At 42.4% G+C, this 16,121-nt stretch overlaps 1 protein-coding gene across 3 annotated transcripts in view; it reads left to right on the top strand.

The window, feature by feature from the left end:
- MILR1 (mast cell immunoglobulin like receptor 1) overlaps positions 1–16,121 on the top strand; it is a 36,302-nt gene that overhangs the window by 16,785 nt on the left and 3,396 nt on the right. For 2 of the 3 annotated variants that reach the window (XM_019982513.2, XM_070773805.1), the window contains 5 exons: positions 3,615–3,704; positions 4,232–4,288; positions 4,405–4,473; positions 5,073–5,153; positions 5,288–5,417. In XM_019982513.2, the coding sequence (XP_019838072.1) occupies positions 3,615–3,704; positions 4,232–4,288; positions 4,405–4,473; positions 5,073–5,125 (269 nt within the window). In that variant the 3' untranslated portion in view covers positions 5,126–5,153; positions 5,288–5,417. Of the gene's footprint in view, positions 1–3,614; positions 3,705–4,231; positions 4,289–4,404; positions 4,474–5,072; positions 5,154–5,287; positions 5,418–16,121 lie in introns of those variants that run through there. The other variant, XM_019982514.2, reaches the window with a different exon arrangement.

Consider the following 16,121-nt stretch of genomic DNA (forward strand, 5'->3'; position numbering starts at 1 on the left):
TCGCTTTTTTTTTTTGAGACTCCTCCATACAGTTTTCCATAGTGGCTGCATCAATTTACATTCCCACCAACAGTGCATGACTTTCCTTTAAGTTGCATCCTTGTCAACACTTGTTACTTGTTACCTTTTTGATGGTAGCTATTCTGAGATGTGTGAGGTGGTATCACTTTGTAGTTTCAATTTGCATTTCCCTAATGATGAGTGATTTTGAACATCTTTCCATGTGCCTGCTGGAGATTTGTATGTGCTCTTTAGAAAATGCCTATACAATTCCTCTGCCTGTTTTTAAATTGGGTTGTTTGGTTTTTTGATGTTGAGCTGTATGAGTTCTTTGTACATTTTGGATATTAACTCCTTATCAGACATATCATTTGCAATATCTTCTTTCATTCTGTAGGCTGCCTTTTTGCTTTGTTGATAATTTCCTTCGCTGTGCAAGCTTAATGTAGTCCCATTTGTTTATTTTTGCTTTTACTTCTCTTGCCTGAGGAGACAGAGCCAAAAAAAATATTGCTAAGACCAGTGTCAAAGAGCATACTACCTATGTTTCCTTTTATGTGTTTTATGGTTTCTGATCTCACATTTAGGTTCTTAATCCACTTTATTTTTGTAGATGGTGTGAGAAAGTAGTGCAGTTTGATTCTTTCACATATAGCTGTCCAGTTTTCCCAATACCATCTATTGAAAAGACTATCTTTTCCTGACTGTATATTCTGACCTCCCTTGTAAATTAATTGACCGTGTAAGTAGGGGTTCATCTCTGGGCTCTCTAGTCTGTTTCACTGACCTGTGTGTCTGTTTCTGTGCCAGTCCCATACTGTTTTGATTGCTGTACCTTCGTAGTACAGTTTGAAATTAGAGAATATGATACCTCCAGCTTTGTTTTTTCTCAGGATAGGTTGTTTTGTGTTTCCAAACAAATTTTAGAATTATTTGCCTAAGTCTGTGAAAAAATCCCATTGTTAACTTGACAGGGATTTCATTAAACCTGTAGATTGCCTTGGGGAGTACAGCCATTTGCAATATTAATTCTTCCAATCTGTAAGAATGGTATATCTTTCCATTTGTTTGTGCTGTCTTCAATTTCCTTCACCAGTGTCTTATGGTTTCCCAAGTACAGGTCTGTTACCTTCTTGGTTATATTATTCCTCGGTATTTTATTCTTTTTGGTACAGATAGGATTGCTTTCTTAATTTCTCTTTCAGATAGTTCATTGTTGGTGTATAGAAATGCAACTGATCTCTGTATATTATTAATAATTCCATATACTGTGACTTTAGCTGAATTCATTTATTTGTTTCAATAGCTCTAGTTCTTTGGTGGTGTCTTTAGGATTTTCTCTATATAGTATCATGTCATCTGCAGTGACAGTTTTACTTTTTTCTTTCCAATTTTGATTCCTTTTTTTCTTGTCTGATTACTGTGGCTCAGACTCCCAATACTATTGTGAATAAAAGTGGCAAGAGTGAGCATTCTTGTCTTCTTCCTTATCTTAGAGGAAATGCTTTCAGCTTTTCATCACTGAGTATAATGTTAGCCATGGGCTTGTTATATATGGTCTTTATTACGTTGAGGTATGTTCCCTCTGTACTCACTTTGTTTAGTTTTTATCATAAATAGATATTGAATTTTGTCAAAAGCTTTTTCTGCATCTATTTAAATAATCATATGGCTTTTATTCAATTTGTTAATGTGGTGTATCACACTGATTGATTTGTGGATATTGAAATGTCCTTGTATCTCTGGGACAAATCTCAACTGATCATGGGGTATAATTCTTTCAATGTATTATTGAATTTGGTTTGCTACTATGTTGTTGAGGATTTTTGCATCTACATTCATCAGTGATATTGGCCTGTAGTTTTCTTTTTTTCTGGTGTCTTTGTCTGTCTTTTGTCATTTGGGTTTTTGTTGTTGTTCGTATTGGCTGCACCAGGTCTTAGGTGTGACACTTTGGATCTTTTTTTTTTTTTTTTAGTTGCATCATGTGGGATCTTAGTGGCACCATGGAGGATCTAGTTCCCTGACTAAAGATTAAACCCAGACTCCCTGCATTATGAGCTCAGAGTCTTAGCCACTGGACCACCAGAGAAGTCCCTGTCTTTGGCTTTGATAGCAGGGTGATACTGGCCTTGTAGAATGAGTTTGGAAGGGTTCCTTCCTCTTCAATGTTTTATAGAGTTCACTTGTGAAGCCATCTGGCCCAGGATTTTTGTTTGTTGGGAGTCTTTTGATGATTGCTTCCATTTCATATTGAATGGTAATTGGTCTGTTCATATCTTCTATTTCTTTCTGATTTAGCCTGAGGAGGCTGTATATTTTAGGAATTCATCCATTTATTCTAGGTTGTCTGTTTTATTGGTGTACAACTGTTTATCTTAATCTCTTACGACTCTGTATTTCTATGGTTATCAGCTGTAACTTCTTTCATTTTTTTTTTAAATTTCTTGGACAAAATAATATGGAATTTACTTCCATGGAGAATTCTCATTGAAGTCCTATAAAAACATTCCTTTTTTTTTTTTTAACTGAAGGATAATTGCTTTACAATGTTGTGTTGGTTTCTGTCATACAACAATGCAAATCAGTCATAACTATATGTACATCCCTCCTTCTGGAGCCTCCCGCCCATCCCGCACTTCTTTCATTTTTGATTTTATTTATTTGAGCCCTCTTTTTTCTTGATGAGTCTAGCTAAAGGTTTATCAATTTTATTTGGCTTTTCATAGAACCAGCTCTTCATCAATCTTTTCTACTGTTTTATTTTAGTTGTTAGTTCACTTATTCCTGCTCTAATCTTTATTATTTCTTTCCTTCTAACTTTTCTTCTTTCCTTTGGGTGTAAAGCTGGGTTGTTTGTGATTTTTCCTGTTTCCTGAGATAGATTTGTATTATAATAAACTTCCCTCTTAGAGCTGCTTTTGCTTGGTCCCTAAGATTTTGGATGGTTGTGCTTCCATTTTCATTCATCTTTGGGTATGTTTTTATTTCCTCTTTAATTTCTTTAGGGACTCATTGTTTGTTTAGTAGTATGTAGTTTATCCTCCATGTGTTTGTGGGTTGTTTTTTTTTTTTGATAGTTTTTTTTCTTGTAGTTGATTTCTGGTCTCATATGTTGTGGTCAGAAAAGATGGCTGATATGACTTCAATCCTCTTAAATTTATTGCATCTCATGCATTTTTAAAACTAGTCTCTTCCTACAAAAATCCGAGGATCTTACAAAAGTGGAATTAATATTCTTGAGTACTCGCCAGGGCTAAATGGAACTCAGTTGGGTAATTTAGTATCTCTTGCAGATATTAAGAAGCTTTTTACAGGCTATTCTTTACAGTGAAGGAAAGAAAAGATATCTCTGGCCATCTCAGGCACAATCTAAGAGGCCAAGGGTGTTGTTTGCAGATCTGAGAACAAATCAGAAGGGCTCCTGGCCTGAAGCAGCAGATGCTACGGTCTCCTAGCTGAGCCCACGATTTCCCTTTAATAGACAACACTTCAGGCCATCCGAGAAGGTCATTCTTCCAGAACTTTGGGGAATTCTGCTCCGTGGAGGAGCAGGAAAAAAAAAATTGTGGCTGAATTGGTTTATTTTAATGATTTTGCACCAACTTATGTAGGAAAAGCTATGAAAGATAGTGCACCCAGAGTCTGCAGAAATATACCCATGGAAGCTGGAATATATGCAAATGTCTGTGAAAATCAAGCAGGTAAGAGAATTTTGTTTGAGATTTTGGTTGGTTTGGGGTTTTTGTCTTTTACATTTTTTTTAAGGTCATACACAAATGGGTAAAATACTGAAGAAGCTGAGTATAGCGTCTCCCTTCCGCCCCAACACTCAATCCCACTTTCCACTTTAAAGTCCTTCCACAGATACTTTATGTGTGTTTTATAAACATCTAAATAAATGGTAGTAATGGTAGCATGTCATAGATATGCCATTCTACACCTGATTTTTTCAGTTAGCAACATATCTTGGAGATTTTTTTTTTTAATATCACTTCAGAATGATCCACACTGTGTTCCAATCACTTTTATGATCATCTCTTAAAGTTGGCATCGTTTACTGCTTTATGGTAAATAGACCCAGCACCTTGGCCAACAGTGAGAACAACCCCAGCCAATGTGGATGCTGACTGAGGACCAGCCATGTTCCAGGCACAGCGCTAAGCGACTTCTCTGCTCTGTCTGGTGCAAACACCACTAACTCCCAAATTATATCACCCCCATTTTACAGATGAGAAACCCGTGCCAGGCTTAGAACCAAAGCAATGTGTTTCCAGTGCCCAAGATGGTAAGTACTCTGCAAAGTCCAGAAGCGACATGCCACTGCAAGGGTAGCCACTGCCCTCAGGAGATCAGAGATTTGGACCACAGACCCAGTAATTCTGTTTCTTGTCTTTTACCCAGGGGCTAAATACTCCCAGGAGATACATTATGCTGACCCCGTGTTCCAGCAAGTGGCACCAAGAGATCAGGGTGAGCCACAGTTTGGGATAGGAGACGCTGTTGAAATGGGCAGTGGTTTCTGTGAGGCCATCATTAGCTTTAGGAACCCAAGGATGGGATGAACAGGGGCAACATCCACACTCTAGGACACCAATAGCAGCCAGCACCACAGCGCCTAATACATTTCATCAGGACGTGGGTGGATGGGGAGGAGGAAAGGATGTGGTAGGGAGTGTATCACATTAAAAAAATCCAGAGAGAACAAGGCAAGTGCACTTCTAAAATGCTTTCAAGAATAAATCACATAATGTAGTCCAGGAAAAAAAGACAGTTCATACTTGGTTTTATCAGGACCCCCAGCTACCAAAATAGAATTTTAAAAGAGCTTCTATAGATATATATCCAAGATTGAAGGCAAAAGGAGAAGAGGGCGGCAAAGGATGAGATGGTTAGATAGCATCACCGACTCAATGGACACAAGCTTGAGGAAACTCTGGGAGATGGTGAGGGACATGGAAGCCTGGCATGCTGCAGTCCACTGGGTTGCAAAGAATCAGACATGACTTAGCAACTGAACACCAATGACAACATCCTAAGTTTACTGAATTATTTTCTCTTCTATATTACAGAAAACAGTAATAATTCTAAAGATGGATACGTCTATTCTGAACTTGTCCTCTGAGATTTAAAGATGTAGGCTACATCTCAGGGTAAGATGCTTTTTATAAAGCTGATTTCCATAAAGAAAAAGCAAACTTGATTGATACTTTAAAAGGTTTCACCTGGTTACCCAAAGTGACTCGCTGTTTTTCATGCTTAAACACTATTCCTTTGGCTTTTTCAGGTACATACAATCCTGTCATCAGACAAGAGTTTTGTTAGATGGGATCCTAAGTTTTTACATGCTTTTGCCATTTTTTGGCAAGGACCATTTCCCCCATTTCCACACCACTGAATAAAGAATAATTTTTTGACCACTGTGTTCTTCATAAGTGCATCCTGGAAGCTTACAACAATCATCTCCCCATCCCCATGCCCACTGAAGTTTCAGAAGCAAACACACAAAGCAAAAACCATGCCTGAATTCCAAAACAAAGCCTGGTGGCCTTGAAAAGGTGTCTGAAGAAAACAGCACCTGCAGTCACCTCTGGAGAAAGGCAAGATCACTCAACGAGTACACATTTATTACTCACTGCCACTAACATTTGCTCTTAGCTTCCGGAAGCCTGCAAATTCATTTGTATTGATTTCCATGGACTTTCTCAGTCCTCAAGATTCAGCTCATGTCAGAAGCGTGCCTTTATGTGCTGCATTTTTCCGGTCAGCTGTCTGTCAAGAGGACAGCCCAGAGTTGAGTTGGGGAAGAACAGAGAAATGGATTGGCTTCCCAGGATTGCTGTAACAGATTACTACAAACTGCTGACTTAAAACAACAGACATGTATTTTCTCATAGGGCTTCCCTGATAGCTCAGTTGGTAAAGCTCCTGCAATGCAGGAGACCTGGTTTGATTCCTGGATCGGGAAGATCCGCTGGAGAAGGAATAGGCTACCCACCCCAGTATTGGTGGGAGTGACTTAGCACACACACAGTGGATTCAGGAACTATCCAGATGATCCAGGTTGATCTTATCTGGAGATTCTTATTAATTACACCTTCAGAGACCCTTTTCTCAAGGTGATATTCACAGGTTCCGAGCGTTAGAACTTATGGGGGAGCCACCATTCAGTCCACTTGAGGGGCAAAAATATTTCTGGTTTGAATCTCTCATCCCAGGAGTTATAAGTAAAGTCCAATAAAGCCAAGAGGCATTTCTGGGGTTCTGGACACAAAATAACTTGGCCAAAATTGCTCCACTCTGTTCTTCTTCTGGGGGGGGGGGGGGGGTTGCCTGAACCTGTCTTAACTATTCTCAACAATGGACCTCTGACTAGAAAAATCATAGTTATCAGCTAATTAGACACTAACCCTGTAACACCCTTGGGGCCGGTTTTATTAACTTGATTTTACAGGTAAGGAAACTGAGGCTTAGATGGGGTAAGTAATTTCACAGGGTCATCCTCAGCTTGGTAAGTGGTTGGACTGGGACTTAAATCCCAGCAAAGAACAACATCAGCACTGGCTGTGGGAATGCATATTCAGGGTGGGAAGGGCTATACTGTACACACAGGTCCAGATGAACCTGAGGATTTTATTGCGATAAAGCAGCATCCATGAGCTTAATTTCCCCTTCTTTCTGTGGATATTTTTATTGGCTTGGCCATTAAGTCCATCTGGGTTCTTTCCATAAGATGTTATCAGTTCAGTTCAGTTCAGTTGCACAGTCGTGTCTGACTCTTTGCGACCCCATGAATCGCAGCACACCAGGCCTCCCCGTCCATCACCAACTCCCGGAGTTCACTCAGACTCACGTCCATCGAGTCAGTGATGCCATCCAGCCATCTCATCCTCTGTCATACCCCTTCTCCTCCTGCCCCCAATACCTCCCAGCGTCAGAGTCTTTTCCAATGAGTCAACTCTTCGCATGAGGTGGCCAAAGTACTGGAGTTTTAGCTTTAGCATCATTCCTTCCAAAGAAATCCCAGGGCTGATCTCCTTCAGAATGGACTGGTTGGATCTTCTTGCAGTCCAAGGGACTCTCAAGAGTCTTCTCCAACACTACAGTTCAAAAGCATCAATTCTTCGGCGCTCAGCCTTCTTCACAGTCCAACTCTCACATCCATACATGACTACTGGAAAAACCATAGCCTTGACTAGAAGGATCTTTGTTGGCAAAGTAACGTCTCTGCTTTTGAATATGCTATCTAGGTTGGACATAACTTTCCTTCCAAGGAGCAAGCATCTTTTAATTTAATGGCTGCAGTCACCATTTGCAGTGATTTTGGAGCCCCCAAAAATAAAGTCTGACACTGTTTCCACTGTTTCCCCATCTATTTGCCATGAAGTGATGGGACCAGATGCCGTGATCTTCGTTTTCTGAATATTGAGCTTTAAGCCAACTTTTTCACTCTCCTCTTTCACTTTCATCAAGAGGCTTTTTAGTTCCTCTTCACTTTCTGCCATAAGGGTGGTGTCATCTGCATATCTGAGGATATTGATATTTCTCCCAGCAATCTTGATTCCAGCTTGTGTTTCTTCCAGTCCAGTGTTTCTCATGATGTACTCTGCATAGAAGTTAAATAAGCAGGGTGACAATATACAGCCTTGACAAACTCCTTTTCCTATTTGGAACCAGTCTGTTGTTCCATGTCCAGTTCTACCTGTTGCTTCCTGACCTGCATACAGATTTCTCAAGAGGCAGGTCAGGTGGTCTGGTATTCCCATCTCTTTCAGAGTTTCCCATAGTTTATTGTGATCCACACAGTCAAAGGCTTTGGCATAGTCAATAAAGCAGAAATAGATGTTTTTCTGGAACTCTCGTGCTTTTTCCATGATCCAGCGGATGTTGGTAATTTGATCTCTGGTTCTTCTGCCTTTTCTAAAACCAGCTTGAACATCAGGAAGTTCACGGTTCACATATTGCTGAAGCCTGGCTTGGAGAATTTTGAGCATTACTTTACTAGCATGTGAGATGAGTGCAATTGTGTGGTAGTTTGAGCATTCTTTGGCATTGCCTTTCTTTGGGATTGGAATGAAAACTGACCTTTTCCAGTCCTGTGGCCACTGCTGAGTTTTCCAAATTTGCTGGCATATTGAGTGCAGCACTTTCACAGCTTCATCTTTCAGGATTTGAAATAGCTCAACTGGAATTCCATCACCTCCACTAGCTTTGTTCGTAGTGATGCTCTCTAAGGCCCACTTGACTTCATATTCCAGGATGTCTGGCTCTAGGTCAGTGATCACACCATCGTGATTATCTGGGTCATGAAGATCTTTTTTGTACAGTTCTTCTGTATATTCTTGCCACCTCTTCTTGATAGCTTCTGCTTCTGTTAGGTCCATACCATTTCTGTCCTTTATTGAGCCCATCTTTGCATGAAATGTTCCCTTGGTATCTCTAATTTTCTTGAAGAGATCCCTAGTCTTTCCCATTCTGTTGTTTTCCTCTATTTTTTTGCACTGATCACTGAGGAAGGCTTTATCTCTTCTTGCTATTCTTTGGAACTCTGCATTCAGATGTTTATATCTTTCCTTTTCTCCTTTGCTTTTCATTTCTCTTCTTTTCACAGCTATCTGTAAGGCCTCCCCAGACAGCCATTTTGCCTTTTTGCATTTCTTTTCCATGGGGATGGTCTTGATTCCTGTCTCCTGTACAATGTCACGAACGTCAGTCCATAGTTCATCAGGCACTCTATCTATCAGATCTAGGCCCTTAAATCTATTTCTCACTTCCACTGTATAATCATAAGAGATTTGATTTAGGTCATACCTGAATGGTCTTTCCCTACTTTCTTCAATTTCAGTCTGAATTTGGCAATAAGGAGTTCATGATCGGAGCCACAGTCAGCTCCTGGTCTTGTTTTTGTTGACTGTACAGTGCTTCTCCATCTTTGGCTGCAAAGAATATAATCAGTCTGATTTTGGTGTTGACCATCTGGTGATGTCCATGTGTAGAGTCTTCTCTTGTGTTGTTGGAAGAGGGTGTTTGCTATGACCAGTGCATTTTCCTGGCAAAACTCTATTAGTCTTTGCCCTGCTTCATTCCGTATTCCAAGGCCAAATTTGCCTGTTACTCCAGGTGTTTCTTGACTTCCTACTTTTGCATTCCAGTCCCCTATAATGAAAAGGACATCTTTTTTGGGTGTTCTAAAAGACCTTTAGACCTTAGACATCTTTTTCGGGTGTTCTAAAAGACCTTTAGACCTTTAGACCTTTTAGTTCTAAAAGGTCTTGTAGGTCTTCATAGAACCATTCAACTTCAGCTTCTTCAGCGTTACTGGTTGGGGCATAGACTTGGATTACTGTGATATTGAATGGTTTGCCTTGGAAATGAACAGAGATCATTCTGTCATTTTTGAGATTGCATCCAAGTACTGTATTTCAGACTCTTTTGTTGACCATGATGGCTACTCCATTTCTTCTGAGGGATTCCTGCCCGCAGTAGTAGATATAATGGTCATCGTAATTAAATTCACCCATTCCAGTCCATTTCAGTTTGCTGATTCCTAGAATGTTGGCATTCACTCTTGCCATCTCTTGTTTGACCACTTCCAATTTGCCTTGATTCATGGACCTGACATTCCAGGTTCCTATGCAATATTGCTCTTTACAGCATCGGACCTTGCTTCTATCACCAGTCCACATCCAAGCTGGGTATTCTTTTTGCTTTGGCTCCATCCCTTCATTCTTTCTGGAGTTATTTCTCCACTGATCTCTAGTAGCATATTGGGCACCTACTGACCTGGGGAGTTCCTCTTTCAGTATCCTATCATTTTGTCTTTTCATACTGTTCATGGGGTTCTCAAGGCAAGAATACTGAAGTGGTTTGCCATTCCCTTCTCCAGTGGACCACATTCTGTCAGATCTCTCCACCATGACCCGCCCATCTTGGGTTGCCCCACGGGCATGGCTTAGTTTCATTGAGTTAGACAAGGCTGTGGTCCTAGTGTGACCTCGGACGTGGGGTAGCTCCTCTCGGCCACGCTTAGTGTGCTGGTCGCAGGCGCCCGTGCTTAGTGCCTAAGATGTTATAGAAAACCCCAAATGAACTTTTGACCAACCCTAAAGAAGGCTGAGTACCAAAGAATCAGTGCTTTCAAATTGTGCTGGAGAAGACTCTTGAGAGTCCCTTGGACAGCAAGGAGATCAAAACAGTCAATCCTAAAGGAAATCAACTCAATATTCATTGGAAGGACTGATGCTGAAGCTGAAACTCCAATCCTTTGGCCACTTGATGCAAAGAATTGACTCATTGGAAAAGAGCCTGCTGCTGGAAAGATTGAAGGCAGGAGAAGGGGGAGACAGAGGATAAGATGGTTGGATGGATCACCGATTCAATGGATATGAGTCTGAGCAATCTCCAGGAGATACTGAAGGACAGAGAAGCCTGGCATGCTGCAGTCCATGGAGTCGCAAAGAGGAGGACACAGCTTCGTGACTGAACAACAATATTTGGAGGAACTCAGTATATCACAGAGGCTGAGAGTGAGGATATCCAGGCTCAGTGCTAATTGTGTGACTCTGGGTAAGTTACATAAAATCCTGGGGTTCAGTTTCCTCACTTGAGGGGGTGGGGGAAAGAGGAGAGGGACAGGGAGAAATGTTACCTACATCACGGAGCTGCTGTGAGAATTAACTCAGGTGATGAATGTAAAAGCTTTGGAACAGGAGCTGGGGACAGAGTAAGAACTGGGAAAAAAAAAATGCTAGCTATTCATAGTATGCTCATCCTTAGCACGGGTCATGCTAATTGGCTGCTCCCCTTAGAAATCTTCAGTCTTTGAGGTCATAAACTTAGTTACTTGGCCGCCATTAACCTCTTGATGTAGTAACCTGAGCTCCTTCCTGAAGCAGAGCCTGAGGCAAGGAGTTGGTGCAGGTTGTTTATATGAGGGGCTAGGGAGACTGAAATAGAGAAGAAGCCAAGACAAGAGGTGGAGAGGGGCTGGCAAATTAATGAGCACCCCAGTAACTGGATGTGATACTATTAAGCCCATCTGAGGTCTCAAAGTCCACTATGTCCCTGGGTTTCACAGCATGCCCTGAATCGACAGCCTCTCATTTTCTCTTTGCAAAGCTTCTAAAGCAGTTAGCAGAAGCCAACCAACCCACAATCCATGTAATTACCACTGCCTCGTGCCTTTCAAGGGCTAGAACTATTGCGTAACCTCGAGCTTCATTATCTACCTCTGCTCTCTTCCCCACTGCAAGGGAAAGTCTTAGTAATTGGGAAGCTATAACATGTAAGGATTATCTCTACTCCCCTTACCACCAGCAACAGAGTCCTTGTTGCCATTCATCCTGGGAGGAAATCTGTTTATCAGGGCTGCTTTCTCCAGCCTCTGACAGGCTGATAGCCCTGAAAGCAGAGGCTGAGAAAAGGCCTTCTGTAGAACAGAAGGGACACTGGCAAACAGGCATGAGGGGCTGGAGGAAAAGCCAGAACGCGGTGTAAGGTTGAGTTGGGCATTGCTGTGGGGAACTGGGGCTCGATCCCATCGGAACTGTCTGTGGAGTGAAAAAATGCCTCTCAGAATTATCCCCTTGAGGACTGAGTGAGAAGCACTCATCCATCGGCTCCCATCCCCCATTGGCTGAGGGCTGCCCCCAGGAGGTGATGCATGTGGGCATTCCAAATGGGCTTCCACTGGCCTCTCACCGAGGCACTGGAAAGCCCCGGGGTAGAAAAGGAGTCATATGTCTTGGACACTAAAAGCAAGAAAGCTGTCAACACAAAGTGGGTGAGGCTGCAGATGCAGCTGGAATCAGAGGATGTGACTGCTGGCTGCTCGGCCGTCTCTCAACATTTCCTTTGTACTGACTATGTGGTTTATTTGCTTGTGTCTGACTCTTTGCGACCCCGTGGACCGCAGCATGCCAGGCTCTCCTGTCCTTCACCATTTCCCGGCGTAACAACAATAATAACTGCCACGGGCTGAGTATATACCAGGTTCCGGGCACTGCTGAGTGTTTTGTGTACTTCTCACAACACCCTCCTCACACAACCCCAACTTTCTGCGGCCTCCACCTGCACCTACCCCCCGCACGGTCACTGAGCCCCAGCCCATGGCTTTTGGACTGAATTGTTTAGGATGGCAAGGGGAGGAAAAGGAAGAGGAAGAGGATCTATTGAGTTTTCATTCAATAGTTACATTTTTTTCATGTCTAGAAGTTTCCCTTCGGTTTTTGATTTTTTTTTTTTGCTGAGCCGGGTCTTAGTTGCAGCACGTGGGCTCTTTAGTTGGGGCATGCAGGATCTAGTCCCCTGACCACGGATGCAACCTAAGTCCCCTGCATTGGGAGTGCAGAGTCTTAACCACTGAATCACCAGGGACATACCTAGTCCTTTTTCAAACCGACATATTCTTTTTTTTTTTTTGGTTGTGAAATAGAGTATGCATTATATAAAAATGCACAAAAATATATACCCACAGTTTAATAAGTTCTATTAATTGGACACTAGCAACAGAATGTTGTCAGCATCCCAGAAGCCCTCTGCATAGCTCTTCTCAATCACAACCCCAATTCCCCAACTTAACTACTCTATTATGGGAATCACACCTTTGCTTTTCTTTAGTTTTACCACCTACATATGCATTCCTAAGCACCATCTTTAGTTTTGCCTGCTTTTTCAAAATTGAATGTAAATGAAATCACATAGCATTTATTCTCATGTCTGGCTCCTTTTGCTCAACATTGTGTTTGAGAGGTTTACCCAAGATGCTGCATGTATTTGTAATTAATTTATTCCTCTTGCTTAGTTCAGTTCAGTTCAGTCGATCAGTTGTGTCCAACTCTTTGTGACCCCATGGACTGCAGCATGCCAGGCTTCCCTGTCCATCACCAACTCCTGGAGCTTGTTCAAACTCATGTCCATCAAGTCAGTGATGCCATCCAACCATTTCATCCTCTGTTGTCTCCTTCTGCTTCTGCTTTCAATCTTTCTCAGCATCAGAGTCTTTTCCAGTGAGTCAGTTCTTTACATCAGGTGGCCAAAGTATTGGAGCTTCAGCTTCAACATCAGTCCTTCCAATGAATATTCAGAGTCGATTTCCTTTAGGATTGACTGGTTTGATTTCCTTGCTGTCCAAGGGACTCTCAAGAGTCTCTTCTCCAATACCACAGTTCAAAAGCATCAATTCTTTGGTGCTCAGCCTTCTTTATGGTCCAACTTTCACATCCATACATGACTACTGGAAAAACCATAGCTTTGACTATACAGACCTTTGTCAGTAATGTCTCTGCTTTTTAATATACTGTCTAGATTATTATTATCTTGCTAAGTAGTATTCCCTTGTTTGAATACACTATAATTTATCTATTGTGGGCTTCCCCGGTGGCTCAGTGGTAAAGATTTCACCTGCAATAGGAGCCGCAGGAGATTCGGGTTCCATCCCTGGGTCAGGAAGATCCCCTAGAGGAGGGCATCCCAACCCACTCCAGTATTCTTGCCTGGAGAATCCCATGGACAGAGGAGCCTGGTGGGCTACAGTCTATAGGGTTGAGAAGAGTAGGATACAACTGAAGCAACTTGGCACGCACATGCACAGCTTGGAACTGTTACAAACAATGCAGTTATGACCATTCTTACATGTCTTGCACATGTCTCTTGGTTCCCAAGTGCATGCAATTATGTTGAACATACATAGGAATGGAATTACTGGGGCATGGGGTATGTTCAGTTCGCTTATTCCTAAAATGTTGACGTTCACTCTTGCCATCTCCGGTTGGACCACTTCCAATTTGCCTTGATTCATGGACCCAACGTTCCAGATTCCTATGCAGTACAACATCAGATTTTACTTCTATCACCAGTCACATCCAAAACTGGGTGTTGTTTTTGCTTTGGCTCTGTCTCTTCGTTCTTTCTGGACTTATTTCTCCACTGATCTCCAGTAGTGTATTGGGCACTTACCAACCTGGGGAGTTCATCTTTCAGTGTCGTATTTTTTGCCTTTTCATATTGTTCATGGGGTTCTCAAGGCAAGAAAACTGAAGTGGTTTACCACTGCCTTCTCCAGTGGACCATGTTTTGTCAGAATTCTCTACCATAACCCATCCACCTTGGGTGGCCCTACACAGCATGGCTGGCTCATGGTTTCATTGAGTTAGACAAGGCTGTGATCAGACAATCTGTGATCAGATTGGTTAGTTTTCTGTGACTGTAGTTTTCAGTCTGTCTGCCCTCTGATGGAGAAGGATAAGAGGCTATGGAAGCTTCCTGATGGGAAAGACTGACTGAGGGGGAAACTCGGCCTTGTTCTGATGGGTGGGGCCATGCTCAGTTCAGTTCAGTCGCTCAGTCGTGTCTGACTCTTTGCGACCCCATGAATCGCAGCATGCCAGGCCTCCCTGTCCATCACCAACTCCCGGAGTTCACTCAAACTCACGTCCATCGAGTCGGTGATACCATCCAGCCATCTCATCCTCCATCGTCCCCTTTTCCTCCTGCCCCCAATCCCTCCCACCATCAGAGTCTTTTCCAATGAGTCAACTCTTCGCATGAGGTGGCCAAAGTACTGGAGTTTCAGCTTTAGCATCATTCCTTCCAAAGAATACCCAGGACTGATCTCCTTTAGGATGGACTGGTTGGATCTCTTTGCAGTCCAAGGGACTCTCAAGAGTCTTCTCCAACACCATAGTTCAAAAGCATCAATTCTTCAGTGCTCAGCTTTCTTCACAGTTCAACTCTCACATCCATACATGACTACTGGAAAAACCATAGCCTTGACCAGACGGACCTTTGTTGGCAAAGTAATGTCTCTGCCTTTGAATATGCTATCTAGGTTGGTCACAACTTTCCTTCCAAGGAGTAAGCCTCTTTTAATTTCATGGCTGCAATCACCATCTGCAGTGATTTTGGAGCCCCCAAAAATGAAGTCTGACACTGTTCCCACTGTTTCCCCATCTATTTGCCATGAAGTGATGGGACCGGATGCCATGATCTTCGTTTTCTGAATGTTGAGCTTTAAGCCAACTTTTTCACTCTGCTCTTTCACTTTTATCAAGAGGCTTTTTAGTTCCTCTTCACTTTCTGCCACTAGATGTTTAATCCAATTTTCAGTTGATGGGTGGGGCTGTGTTCCCTCACTCTTATTTAAATAGAAAGTGAAGTTGCTCAGTCATGTCCAACTCTTTGCGACCCCATGGACTGTAGCCTACCAGGCTCCTCCGTTCATGGGATTTTCCAGGCAAGACTACTGGAGTGGGTTGCCATTTCCTTCTCTAGGAGATCTTCCCAAGCCAGGAATTGAACCCAAGTCTCCCGCATTTTAGGTAGACGCTTTATCGTCTGAGCCACCAGGGAAGTCATTTACCCGGGGCCAAACTATGGTGGAGGTAATGAAGATAATGGCAACCTCCTTAAAAGATCCCATGCACACACTGCCACACTCAGTGCCCCTAACCCTGCAGCAGGCCACTGCCAACCCACACCTCCAGAGATTCCTAGACACTCTATTCATTTCCAAGGAAAACCATTCAATATCACAGTAATCCAAGTCTATGCCCCAGCCAGTAATGCTGAAGAAACTTAAGTTGAATGGTTTTATGAAGACCTACAAGACCTTCTAGAACTAACACCCAAAAAAGATGTCTTTTTCAGTATAGGGGACTAGAATGCAAAAGTAGGAAGGCAAGAAATACCTGGAGTAACAGGCAAATTTGGCCTTGGAAATATGGAATGAAGCAGGGCAAAGGCTAATAGAGTTTTGTCAAGAGAACGCACTGGTCATAGCAAACACCTTCTTCCAACAACACAAGAGAAGACTCTACACGTGGACATCACCAGATGGTCAATACCAAAATCAGATTGATTATATTCTTCACAGCCAAAGATGGAGAAGCTCTATACAGTCAGCAAAAACAAGACTGGGAGCTGACTGTGTCTCAGATCATGAACTCCTTACTGCCAAATTCACTTAAACTGAAGAAAGCAGGGAAAAGTAGACCATTCAGGTAGGACCTAAATCAAATCCCTTACAATTATACAGTGGAAGTGAGAAATAGATTTAGGGGATTAGATCTGATAGACAGAGTGCCTGAAGAACTATGGACAGAGGTTCGTGACATTGTATGGGA

This window comes from Bos indicus, chromosome 19 (assembly GCF_029378745.1).
Source record: "Bos indicus isolate NIAB-ARS_2022 breed Sahiwal x Tharparkar chromosome 19, NIAB-ARS_B.indTharparkar_mat_pri_1.0, whole genome shotgun sequence".
Taxonomy (NCBI): Eukaryota; Metazoa; Chordata; class Mammalia; order Artiodactyla; family Bovidae; genus Bos; species Bos indicus.